General features: G+C 37.0%; 1 protein-coding gene across 1 annotated transcript; it reads left to right on the top strand.

The window, feature by feature from the left end:
* Positions 1 to 3,240: 3,240 nt before the first annotated feature.
* On the top strand, positions 3,241 to 13,101 carry zgc:158868. Its single transcript, XM_067588679.1, has 7 exons — positions 3,241 to 3,589; positions 4,887 to 4,941; positions 6,434 to 6,630; positions 7,129 to 7,186; positions 9,762 to 9,880; positions 10,709 to 10,819; positions 12,435 to 13,101. Exons 1-7 carry the CDS (start codon positions 3,443 to 3,445, stop codon positions 12,546 to 12,548), a joined length of 801 nt encoding a protein of 266 aa, XP_067444780.1. The 5' UTR covers positions 3,241 to 3,442; the 3' UTR covers positions 12,549 to 13,101.
* The last annotated feature ends 853 nt before the right edge of the window (positions 13,102 to 13,954 follow it).

Raw genomic sequence — 13,954 nt, 5'->3', positions numbered from 1 at the left:
CAAGATTTAGATCTGCTGATCGTTATCCCCAGCTACAGTTATGATTTATTAACTCATGAATAAATGTATTGAACTGTTGAGAACAGGACCTGGTTGATAAGCTTGGCAGCAGTTGACTTGTATATAACAGCCAGCAGGTGGCTGTATTACCTAAACAGAGAGATAGTGAGCACTTTCCAAGAACAGCAGGGGGACTGATCACAGAAGAGAAACCCTGTTCAGGCACCTTTTGACACAACAAGGTGAAGAGATCCATGTGGCCAGAGTTGCCAGATTGGGTCTGGGGCCTAAAAAATGTAGACTTTTATTCTGTCTATATAGACATTACACCAGAAGAAAGCCAATACCAAAATCATGTAAAATATTAGTATCATAGCAGTCCAACCAATAGTTATAATTAAGAATGTTGGGTTTTTTGTGCATTTCTTCATTCCGACCTGGATAGCAGGGCACTGTTTTAAGTTCCCAATGACACTAAACTGATCAAATGTGTCAACCTTGAAAACACAAAGACTCTGCTCCTTATTTTCAGAGAAAAATAGGTAGCTATTCAATATTTGTTTTTCACCTTTAAGATGAGGACTTTTATGTCTCAGCTATCTGAAGTTTTTCTGTGTAAAAATGGGATCTATTGGACTTAAATTTGTGAAACAAATGATGTTATGAACGACTGTCTGCAATAATCTGGGACATAAGTCCAAACATAAGGCATTTGTATGAAAATGTCATCAAGGAATTTCATCTCTTAAGTGATTTAATACTGAGTCTATTGATTCTAGATCACATAACCACATAGATTATAAGGCTGGAATTTGGCTTTTGCATTCAATCACAAGAAAAACCAAACATAACCTGACTGTTAAATTAGACGTCTTGTAGTTCTTGCAGATAAGGTATTAACTAGTTGTTCTAGTGAGGTAGTGCTTGATAAAGTTTAAAATTAAGCACAATTTTGCACCAAAAATGTTCAGGATAAAAAAATAAACCATCTCCTAGAAGTATTTTTACAGATTAAAATTCAGAGAATGTATTTGATATGTAAAGAAAAAATTGGTAACAATGAGTGTATTCAACTTGTAACACTTTAACCTCACTGTGCTGCTGCTGGGCCCGTCATCACCAACTCACACTGTGTGTCCGAAGTTTAGAAAGTTTGTGTTTGAACAAAGTTTCTAATGAAACCAAAATCTGACTTTGGTGGACTGTGTTTAAAATGATCAAAATGTAAAATGGTGAAACCATAAAAAACATGTTTTTTTATGGATGTGTAAACATTATACACCTTCAATGAAGAGATGGAACAATATGATACACAATATGTATAATACTGTCAGACAGAGTAGAATAAAATGATTTTAACAAGCTTAAACCTGCATCAGGGAGTAAAAAAAGGAAAAGTAAGGGATTCAAATAAATAGCATAAGTGCACACATGCCTTCTAAGTACTGTTCATGTCTGTTTTAAAATTATTTTTTATAAAATTCTTTTAAATTGTATTCATAATACCTGTAACGCATTCGACATGAACAAAAATTGTCAAAAATGTTTAAAAAATATTTAAGGTGACAATTCAGCTTGACACTTTTTGTTATTATGAATTAGGCAAGGTGTCACACAATCTTAAAAATGACATCATCTATATAATTAAAATGAAAAAAACCTGATTAAATTAACCCTAATGTTAAGCCTGAACCAATTAAAGCCCATCCCCAAATAAAATTATGGAGAAAATGTTGTTGTTGTTGTTGTTTTGTTTTTTGCTAACCCTGTGTGCAGGAAGCCATTTAATAAGGGGTTTTCTTTTTTTAAAGTATGAACACCACATGAGGTTGTGGTTAGTATTTATGACAATTGGAATCTTTTAAGTAGCTCAGTTGTGAAATTTGATCACCTCCCTTCTTTGAAATGTGGTGTAATTTCAAAAACTTAATTTTGAGTAAATTCTGGAGGGTCCACAAATTCAGATAGAAAATTCCAGTGTCTAACATTCAAAAAACTATAGTCAAGTTTGACAAAATAATGTTAACTCAAGGTTCACTTTCAGCTAATTAAATGTGACCAGCTTGAATATAGTTTAATTAATACTGGACACTTTAATTTTCTAAACCTGCACAAACAAATCTAAAAGTTGTAGAAATTGCACCACTTGGAAGTACTTCATAGAAACTTCAAGGGGAAGTCAAGCTACGTACATCCTGATCATTGTCTTACTTCACAGTTAGGTAGTATTCAGTTATACATCAGTGCAGCTTTTATTTGCTTTCATAAAAAGCGTCAGAGTTGACATAAAAGGAAAGGAAGTTTAAGGTGAAAAGAAATGACATCTACCAAAAGAGGCAAGTCATTATTCAATTATTATGAGAATCCTTTCCAATGAGTAGAATGGGGTCACAGGTGGAGAGGGCAAAAGGTCAACTTTGTCTGTCTGTTGTTTGGTACTAAGCAGGTAGTGTACAGTGGTACAGTTAAGCAGGGTTGAAAACAGCTGCCTGCTGCTGCAGAAAACATTGCTGATGAAAGTGGTGAGACCGAACAGGTTATGCTCTGTGTGTTTTCATACACATAGTTTTTTGAATTGTTGTTTATATGAAATTATTGATTAGCAGCTTTAAATGAAAGTAAACAGTTTTATTGCTGACATAAAAATCCATTCACTTGCAGCTCCTTTATTGATCTGGTTCAACATTTGGATTGATAAGATGATTGCTCTGCTCTGAACCCCAACCAGCCAACTGTCTTGAGTCCTCAGTGATGTGTGGTACATTCTGTCTGGATGTCCGTAGTAAAAAAGACAGAAAGTCGCAGAAATCTGAGGTGTCTGACAGTGTAGCAACTTTATGTTTACGTAACTGTGGTTAACCACACAATTTCTGCATATTCTTGATTACATCACAGACTTAGCTAATTCTTTCAACTTCACTCACAGGTGACGAATGTTATCTTGCACATCCTGATTCATCACATTTCTGAAATGTTGCTTAGTTAAACATATACCGTCAAAAAACTAAGGAGATGTTAAGATAAATCAGCTGTTTGCTATGAACAAAACATGATTATGAGGGATGAGAAGACTGGCAGCTTATCTTTATTGACAGACAAACACACCTCAGTGCTGAAGTCCAAGATGCTTTCTATAGTGCTTCTGGCTGCTAAAAACTTTGGTTATATAATGAAAAGTATGTTAAAGGCGTGTTTGTGTGAGTGTGTGTGGTTGCAACAGGTGACAAAGTACACACAAAGTGAAACAGTGACACATACAGAGCATTAAGACACTTACTCCTTTCCTCTACTATGCTCCTTCCCTCTACTATGGTACACATCTATGTCAAGTGCATGACACATAAGGACTAGCTTTACAGCAACACTCTGCCCTCACACATGTTCAGACACTGTCACGAGAGTAGCCAGACAGCAGCTGGAGTTTGACAGTTGATGAGCCAACATGTCGCTGAAACTGGGAGGCAACATTTTAGTGACTGGGACCAACAGAGGCATCGGCTTGGAGCTGGTCAAACAGCTTGGAGAGAAGACAGGAGAGGACGCTCACATCTATGCCTGCTGCAGAGACCCTGAGGGAGCCAGAGCTAAGGTGAGACAGTTACACACAAATATTTCTCATTGTTCTCAGATCCACTGAGCACCACAGACACACACACATGTTGCTACAAACGGAGGAGCAGAGGAGCTGATCTATGGCTTCTCAGTGAGGAATGGACCCATGCACACGAGGAAGACTTTTTAATTTTATACCTGTGTCTGTAAAATGAAGCCTGTAGAGATTATTACACTTTCAGAGAATTCTAATGTATCACTCATAAGTCCAATGGGTATCCAAACAAGGTATTTTCAGATGTTAGTAAATTCATAAACATAATTATGTCTAAGCAAATATTTTGTTAACAGCATGCCTATAGGCAAGTTATTCAATAGTATCTCTCTATCTTTGACTCAGATGACTGGCGCCTCAAGGATGCTGTCTAGGACCATTTTTATTTGCCACTGTACCAATAATATTAATAATAACAATAAAATTCCTCCTGGAATCCCTCTCTCCTAAAAATTCTGTTTATATTCTACAACAAAACATTTTTGAGGAAACATTGTTTCTGCCTGGGTTATGATCAGTGGCAGTGTCTTTGTCAGTCTACAAAGTGTTGCACTGTTGCAGCGCACAGAAGGTCATATGAAGCTCAGGAGTCTGACACCTGAAATCTTGTATGTGTTAACACACTTTAGCAGGGAGAGATAATGGTTTTAGTTAATAATTGAAAAGTAATTGATCCTGTCTCATGCTTCCTTTTTTAATTTAAAAAAAGGAAGACCAGGATTTTTCCTAACCAGGTGCTTTGAGTTGCCTTAACATGATCATAAAAACAGTATTCATGTTTTAGTTGTCAGGAGTGAATATTATTCAACACACAAATGAAATTTGGCAAATTTTTCATGGGCGCAACCCACATACTCAGCTTTGCTGCTCATCCCACAAATGCATGTTCCTTACAAATGTAGCACCATTTAAAAGGGAAATAAACAGGCTTTCCAACGGTATAAGATTTATTTCCAAGACACATTGTTACAACAAAGAAATAATCTACCAAATACAAATTTCCTTACTTTTTGTGCTAAGTTTATTTTATGTAGTATTTATCTTGTAGAATGTTTTTTTTGTATAGCACGTCATATATTCTCCAACTTAATATCATTGCTTACATTAGATTAGCAGATTCTAAATCTCTAGTGAAAAGCCAAATTGCACTTCTTGTGTTTGGAGGCACCAACATGCGTCACTGAATTCAGAACATCCAGTTCACTAGCAGGAAATGAGTGAAGTAACCATGACTGCAACAATGAATAACACTGTATGTCTTTCTCTCTGCTCCCCTCAGGCCCTGCGAGAGCTCACCACTCTGTATGCTGGAAAGATCACTATAATCAAGCTAGGTAAACACAAGACACCCTCATATATGTCTGTGTAGAAGCTTGAAAATTAACTTACAGAATTGGAATTTATCACATATCCATTTCATGGATGGTCTTAAATGTGTGGGCCACATAAAGTGTACCAGGAACTGCAGTAACCATGCTGATGTTAATCCAACTTTAAGTGTTAATATATTAACCATGCCGGTGTTTGCAGACACTCAAACCATCAGGGTTAATCTCTAAACTGTCAATGAAAAATAAAAACTTATAAAATAAAAAAAAACATTTTAAAGATAACTGTGACTTTTTTTTAAAAGTGTTTCAGGTGGGATACATTTTTAGCAAGTAGAGTTGGGGGGGAATTCAATAATGACGAATTGCATCTTTAAGGGCTGAGGGATGAGACCAGGCTGGCTTCTGCAAAGAATATTGAGAACTTCTGTTCTTCATCAGAAATGCAGAATCCAAAATGTGGGATGTTTGTCAGGCAGCAGTGGAGAGAGTATGGCATTAAAAACCCTGGTGAATGGTTTGGAGCCAAAAACCCCAAATGAATTGATAAGGGAAGTTAAATACTGCTGGCCAATCTTTGCGTTTGGAGTTGCTTTTACCACCCAATCTGTTCATGTTTGACCGTCTGGAAAGCACTTTGACAAACTACAGCTCTCTCAGAGCAAGTGAGCCAGAGTTGTGCTCTATTTGAGTTACAAACAGCAGTTCCAAAAGCTTTTACTGTAGTTTCCCCTTGTACCCAACTACAGCTGAGGGTGGTAAATAATATTTATAACAAGAGAGCCCCAGATGGTCTCAAAGACCACTTTTGTGGAGCTGGTGGAACTCATGCCCACCAGTCCAGAGCCAGTGTTACTGCCTTGTGCTTAACAAAGTTTAATACCAACATGGGTATCTGTTCCTGTAGGTTCTGTAGTGCCAGGAGGCAAAAGGGGATTAAATTGGCTTTTTAGCTTTTTTTATTATTTTTTTTCTTGGATGTTTGACTTGGAGTTTTTTGACTTGGAGAAAACATCATATGCATGCATATTTGTCACATCTTGGACTTGGACTTAATGGTGTTATCCTTTATACTGTATTTTCTTGTTGTTTGTGAGTTGATGTCCTCCTTCTTGTAATATCAGATAAACAAACTAAACTAAAGCCAGTCATCATGTTTGCCATGAGGTAAAATATATACTAAGATGCTTTGAAAGTTGATATCTTTGCTGCTGCAACTATCTTACCTATAGTGCAATAAAATGTGTTTCCACATTCATTCATTGATGTCGGTCATGGTCATATGACTGATCAGGTCTAGATAGTGTGCTTCTGAGTTAAACCAGAACATTTTCATTCTAATAATTATTACAAACACATATTTCCAAGAGCAGAATCCTTGCATTTTATCTACCTAGAATTTGATACCATTGATATGTAGATCTCTCTGATGATCAAGTGCCTTAGCATGTGGTTTAGTAATGCGTGAACATTTGTGTATGTGTTTGTCCACCTGCAGACATGTCAGATGAGGCCAGTATTTCTGCTGCTGTCCAAGCTGTGAGTAAGCAGATCGGGGCTGGTGGGTTGAACCTCCTCATCAACAATGCTGCTATCAACAAACCAGCCTCACCAGCGCCGCTATCTGCCACTGGGAAAAAGGACATGATGGAAGTGTATGAAACCAATGTGGTTGGACCGTTTCTCCTGGCAAAGGTTAGTTTGTCTCACTCCTTGTTGTGCTTACAGTGTATATAATGTAAGCACAGACACAGACATAAATACACAGACAAAAATGGATATCAACATGTCATCATGGTGAAAAGCATAGACTGCTTCATTCCGTGCAACATCAATCACAAAATTGACTGTTACATAAGAGAAAGAATGTCATGTCTGGTGCTGATGAAGCATCATGTATCTACGTCACTGCTGAGGTGACATGTTACTGATCTCCATGTGGACAGTGGATCAAATAGTAATGGGGAAAAATATCCAAGAGAGAGAAAAAACAGAAAAAATGAATGAAACATACAGGTGCCTATTGTAACACAGCACCTCTTAAAAAGAATGGAAAAAATATACTCAGTAAAATAATGTACACACACCACTGTCCAGAATCAGTGCCAGCTGTGTTATTACACAAGAAAATGAAACCTTTAGTACGAGTGTGTTTTATCACTAGTAAGTTAAATATAACCTCTCTCTCTCCAGATGTTTCTTCAACTCCTCAAGACAGCAGCAGAGATTGGGTCACTTGAAAAGGACAAAGGTAAATATATTTTCTTTCATGCTGTACTAGAATTTGTATATCAGCTGAAGACATTATGGCATGAAATGCCCCAAAATAACGAGTAGACTGGAGTAGAGCCTGACAAGGCTTAATGGATGCATGTGGATTCATGCCCCATCGTGCTGTACTGTTATGCAGTACTGTTACTAAAACAGGGAAGCACTGCTGCAGAAACTGGGATTCCTGAGTGAGCAAAAAAGAAACTCTGAACCTATAAATTCACACATTTACTCAAGTAGTATACTTAAATTTTGAATGCAGGACTTTGATTATTCTCATGCTACTTTTAGTTGAGTATGAATAAACCATGGACAATGGAATTTTAAAAGTTTTTTAGATCAGGAGAGACTACTTTATCTCTAAGACTTTATTGATAAATGTGATACAGACTTCGGCACAGAGAAGCCCTCAATGGCATGTTGGTGTCATGGAGTTGGCGATGAGTGCATCAAGCATGGGCTGGACGTAGCCTGGCACAGAGACAACTGATTGGATACATAAAGGTTAAAGTTGTTGTGCAACTGCAACTGTTGTGCAACGATGTTTGTGCAACTGCAGTTGGAGGTCTGTGCGAGTGACCTGGGATTAATCTATGTCAGCAATCTGCTGTGAGTGGCTCTAACACAGGTTTAACATGTGTTCAGTAACTCCAGGCAGCCGTGACATGAGCTTTGAGTGTCCCATATTGCTGAAGAAAAAAGCAGGCTTTAATCTTCAGTGATCAGTACCACCAACATATGAGTCCAGTCCAATAGAGGTTTGAAGGTTGTACTGAGCAATCTTAGCACAGTTTAGTTTGTACAGTTACAGAAAGCTTTGAAGGAAATATCTTTACGGACAGACAGGCATATGACATGTTAAGTTAACACCAAATAAAGTTTCATTCTCAGTTAGTTCCGATCTCTCATTCTTGCGCAATTACTCATGAGAAAGAAAGAAAAATATTAATAAAACTGGTTTGGTTGTTGATTTGTGTCCCACACTAGTAACACTGTAGGAAACTGTTTTCACTGGATCTGAGACACATAAGACACTATCCCTGTCAAAAACGGATAGATGTCTAATAATGCATAAAGAGATTGATCGTAAAAGAGAAAGAACAGCTATGTTCGTTGTTCTGCACTCTGGTTCCAAGTTGTAAGATGTTGCATTGCTTTGGCCAGTTATCAAACAGAGGTTAACTGCTTAGGAGTCAGCTATGTTAGCCTCTGTACCACAAATGCACACAGAGGCAGAGCTGTTGATGAAGATTGAAAGAAATGAGATTGAAATGGACTTACTACTGTAGGTCTAGGGAACTTAAACTATTGCTAACTTGGTCTGACTTTTCAGTTGGCGTAGGTGTTCTCTCTGGTCTCCATGGTGTAATGGTCAGCACTCTGAACTTTGAATCCAGGAATCCAAGGTCAAATTGGTGGAACTGTGGAATGTTTTTAAGATCAGTACTGATGTGATCAAATAACTGAAATCCATTTAGTCATGTATCATCATCCAAAGTCTTGACTGGAACAATACCTGGCATATGGTATACAAGAGATAATACCTTTCTCAAGTTAAGGTGGTCATAACGAGGTGAAACAAAGTCTTGTTTTGGCTTTTGGCCATTAGCCAACCCTTTAACCAACAACATCTGCAAAAGCGGACTGAGGTATCACTGATGACATGGTAGGGAATCTGACCACTTCGTCTTTCTTTGGAGGTGGCAAAACAAGTTCTTACAAAGCCTACAGAGATCAGTCACTGTGTTTGAACACAGCCAGTGCTGAGGGATGAACTACCACAAAGAGTAATCAAGTAAAACTGTATAGCACGAAGCTGGATTCGAAATCATGAATTGAAGTCAGTTACTTGGGGATTTGAAAGCTCTACCCCCTCCACACTGTCTGCTACACATACATGTCTGACCTGCTTCTCTTATTTTGATATACAGACAGCTCATTCCACTCAGGGTCACTCATATCCTGTGTTGCAGTTCTCAAGCAATACATTTCACTTCATCGTTCAGAGTCTGAGCTCTGGTCAAGTGGGAGGTTTTTGTAATGACTTTGAGAAAAACCACAGTAACCAATTTCACATAAGGTGGATGGATGCCCTTTTATTTGCTGAAGGGGAAATTAAATTGCAGTCTTTTTGTGTGACTTGTTGGTCTAAGGGTATGATTCTCACTTCAGGTGTGAGAGGACCCAGGTTCAAACCTGGCTGAGCCCTAACAACCAAAGCAATGATGACTGGTTCAACAGTTTACTAAAGTATTAACAGTGAAGCAAAAGGAGTGCACTGTTGAAAATTTGCTACATGCTGCTGTCTCTGCTATAAGGAGTCTTCTCAGAATAATGTGTTCAGTGACAAGATTCATTAACGATGGCAAAGCTCACCCCTCCATACCTTACATTGTACAACAGATAAAAAGACAGAATATGGATGCATTTCATGAAGTGAGAACAGTTGTGATTTATTACGAAAATACATGCCAATTCACAACAATGACATATTTATGAAAGTTTTCATTATTTATATGTCATGAAAACATTGTCCATGTGTTTCTGTCTCTCAGGTGATGACATGTCCTGCAGGAGGTCAGCCATCATCAACATCTCCACTCTTATCTCATCCATAGAGAAATGTCCAGAGACCTTCCCTACAGCTCCGATGTACCCTTATAGAACGAGCAAGGTAGTGTTGACTCACTGAAAATCAGAATTTTATTTTCTAAGTGTATTATATAGGGACAATTTAAAATAATATCACTTCAACCTAACATACAGAGACTCTAATCCCCATTTCCAGCAACAAACTAATGTCTTTAATTTGGTTTCATCAGATAGGATCATAACAAAACAGATGATCCAAAAGTCATGAGAGACAGAGTTTAAGATTAAAGTCGCATCACAGTCAGGCCAAATTAACCATATATTAGACCATGTTTGTTTTCTCATTATTTAAAAAAGTGTCAGTGATTTCAAGCCGGTCAACAGCTGGTCACTAGTTTTAAATAAACATCACATGAACTGGAGGAAGTAAATGATTTCTTGGGGACTATTTTCAGTGATGGTTTAATCTACATTTGGTGCTTTAGTGAGTATTTCTGGCAGCAGGACAGTAAAAGTCTTATCCTTTAAAGTACCAAACATGTCTTTTTTTTTTAATTAAGTATCTGAACTAAATCAGAGCTTTAGATAAAAATTTGAAAAAATCATAGTATGAAATGTACTGCTGTTTAATTCAAGCTCTGTAAATGATTATATAAACAGTCTAATTTTGAGTATAAAAATCATTTATCAAAATTACAATTTGAGAAAAAATTATGTTTTACATAAGCATTTACAGTCAAATATGGCTTTGTGATAAAGACTTAAATTTTTCTATTGAGGGCCTCCACTTATGTGAAACTTAAAAAAAAAAAAGAACTTTCAATGTTATGAAATGTACACAATTCCCACAGTTTCCAATTGTTATGGATAAGTTTTTAAAAAAACTGTCTTTTCTGCTGTTGGTCACCAGGCGGCGCTGAACATGCTGACACGCTGTCAAGCGGAGGAATTCAAGATACACAACGTACTGGTGACAGCCATCCACCCTGGTTGGGTCCTCACTGAGATGGGAGGTGAAATGGTAAGGTGATGGAGAGTTTAAAAAGAAGTTCTAACCCTTTTAAATATATACAGCACGGGGCAAAGGTCACACCTATATACGTATATATAAGATATATATAATGTATGGTTTGTAAATTTTAGCTTGTTGAGGTTTTAGAGAATCTTTGCACCTTTTAAGAGCATTAAATGCCCTGTTAGTCTGATTGCCCTTTAAAAATAATCAGTCAAACAGTTGTTATTGTCAGGGCCATTGCTAACCATTTGGAGGCCCTAAGCATAATTGGTCATGGGAGCCCTGAGTCGAGTCTGAGTCGAGTCCCAAGATGGGCTCCAGTGCTCCAATCTGGCACGGTCAAAGAGCTGACATACAAATAAAAAAGAAGTCTACATTAAACAAAAATGACACAGCTGTGATTTCATATTAATATTAATGATTTTTAGAAATTCTGATTTTCTTTATATACATATATATATATATATATACATATATATACATATATACACTCGAGCATTGGCTGCATTAGCTGCGATTTTTTTCCCGTCAAATTTCCACATTGCCACACTGTGGTTTACGTCACACACAGCAGCGGCTGCGGCTCAGACATTGTTGCCACACACAACATGCAGTCGCACACACAGTGCACAGAAAGCCACAGCCACATACACACATCGTGGTGGTATGGAAGTTCTTTAGCGTGAGTGAAGAAGACACAAAGCTCGCAATTTGTAATACCTGAAAGTCCATATATACATACATACATACATACATACATATACATACATACATACATACATACATACATACATACATACATATATATATATATATATATATATATATATATATATATATATATATATATATATATATATATATATACACACACACACACACACACACACACACACACACACACATATATATATATGTGAACTTATGTGAACAGTTAACAGCATCAGAGCTATAACCACAGTCAGAGGTCAGAGTCAGAGGGGCAGCTGCAGTGTTGTTTTAGATATTTAAAAAATAGTCTAATAAACTATAATTCAGCCAACAATATCATTTTTTATGATAATAATAATAATGATGATGTAAAATCTTAAAACTGCAGATAAAAACAAACTTTTAATTTTGAGCTTCTTGGCCCTCTTCATGTACTCTATTATTCCCCCACTGTAATACGCCCGTATTTAAGTCATTTAGCATTTAACATTATGAACAGTTTAAAAGAAATGATCAGAATTGATGTACCAGGGTTATTGTGGTTTATATTTCACACATTCTTCTTCCTTATCAAACCTGGCTACTAAATTATCTACAATGTAATTTGACTCTTTTTTTTTTTTTCATTTTCAAACTTGTAGTCTTCAGCCCCAACCAACACTGATTCACTTTTTATCAGATTTGACACAGCTCCCCCTGGAGCCACAAAAGCCACTTTTTTTATATAGGCATATGCAGTACTCGCCAACACCTGGAAACACCCACTGATGTGTGAAATCAGTGGAGGTCTCCTTTAAGTGATTCTTGAGTAAGAATAAAGGGTTAGAAATGCTCACACAGAAACTTTTAATGCGTCTCCACTGCAGTTCTTCTTTGTATTTCTATTAACTTTTTTGTCATGTCCCACCAGGCTCCTCTGACCACTCAGGAAAGCGTGCTTGGCATGCTTAGTGTGATGTCATCACTCAGCAGCAAAGATAGTGGGATGTTGGTGGACTGGAAGGGTGACAGAATCCCCTGGTAGCAGTCACCACAGAGACCCACAATCTGATGAGTTTTGCATAAAACCATAACAAAGATAATCATAACACCGGGGTGATGCTACCACAGCAATATCCTCCACATCCAGGAGTCAGTCTGGAAGCTTTTTAGCTGTATGTTGTCTCTGAAGTGTCTGTTTTGTATTTTATTTCAACACCCTCATGGAGGCTTTCAGCTTGTAATGTGGTATTTTTATATACTCCAGAGAGGATTATTCCCACATGTCTGTGTGTTGTCTCTTACTTGTCTTATTGGACACTTTGGCTAGAAAAATACAGGAAAAACACCTTTAAGTCAGACTGAAGCGGATCCCTACTGTATACCAAGTGGTTATTAACCTGTGTTTGTGTTTCTAATTACACAATGAAAACTTGTATAGGAAGATATACATATTGATTTATTGAGCTGAACTTGAGAATACATTTTTGCACAGAATGCAGACTTTGGATCAAGAGTGTAGGTTTGTTTGTTTTTTTTTTACGCTGGAGGGAACATTTTTCATTCGGACAGCCAGAATAAACAGTTGTGTATCTGCACTTGCTCTGTCTCTCTTTCCTCATTCATACACACACACACAAAGAGCTTGACTCTGCAACGAATTTACTTTATTAAATGTGTTATTTGCTGATATAACTTGCCTAAAACAAGACTTTTCTCATGAATTTTTCTCTGATTCTAAACAGATTAAATTTTATTTTATTAATATAAATCTTGTGTTATTTTTCATTCGACTCCAGAACAGAATAGATATTTCACTATGACTCAGAGTTGACCTGAGAGCCTGCAGCTCACCTGTCTGTGTGTCTCAGGAAATAATAATCCTGATCCACTCACTGAATGCAGGAGAGATGAGTCAAAGATGATAAATGCTTGGGCTGATTACAGAACATTGCATTACACTTTGGTTCTTAGTTTGTTTTTGGGGAGTACTTTCAGCTACAGTGATAAAGTTGTCAAAGCAGCCAACACTTTACACCTGAAATTTAAATATAATATGAATTGACTGATGTTAGTTATGTTCAGCAAAGATGTTTTTAATTCTGTCATGTTTTGAAACGTTTAAACTATAAATACTAACCTAATAAAAAGCCTGCAACGTCGCACATAACTATCTGGAGGTAAAATGACAGGATTGCTTGAGATGTGTAAATATAAGTATGGACAATCTAGCAGCTCCATGTCGCCTATACTAGTGCTGCAATTAAACATATGTGGCCAATGTGATCATCAAATATCTCGTTTGTCCAATCAACAATCCAAAAACATTCAGTTTAGTATTACGTAAGACAAGTCACATTTCAGAAGAAGGAACCATCATTGGAAATTGACTTAAACAATTAATTGATTATCAAAATAGTTTAATAGATTAATTTCTGTCGCTGCGGTCCA

Source organism: Thunnus thynnus, chromosome 5 (assembly GCF_963924715.1).
Source record: "Thunnus thynnus chromosome 5, fThuThy2.1, whole genome shotgun sequence".
Classification (NCBI taxonomy): Eukaryota; Metazoa; Chordata; class Actinopteri; order Scombriformes; family Scombridae; genus Thunnus; species Thunnus thynnus.
The sequence above is the reverse complement of the archived record's forward strand: the minus strand, read 5'-3'. Positions and strand labels throughout refer to the sequence as shown.

Coding starts and splice junctions, on each gene's coding strand:
- zgc:158868 (XM_067588679.1), top strand. CDS start 3,443: ATGTCGCTGAAACTGGGAGGCAACATTTTAGTGACTGGGACCAACAGA. Junction 7,187..9,761: donor GTCACTTGAAAAGGACAAAG/GTAAATATATTT, acceptor TCTGTCTCTCAG/GTGATGACATGTCCTGCAGG. Junction 9,881..10,708: donor ACCCTTATAGAACGAGCAAG/GTAGTGTTGACT, acceptor GTTGGTCACCAG/GCGGCGCTGAACATGCTGAC.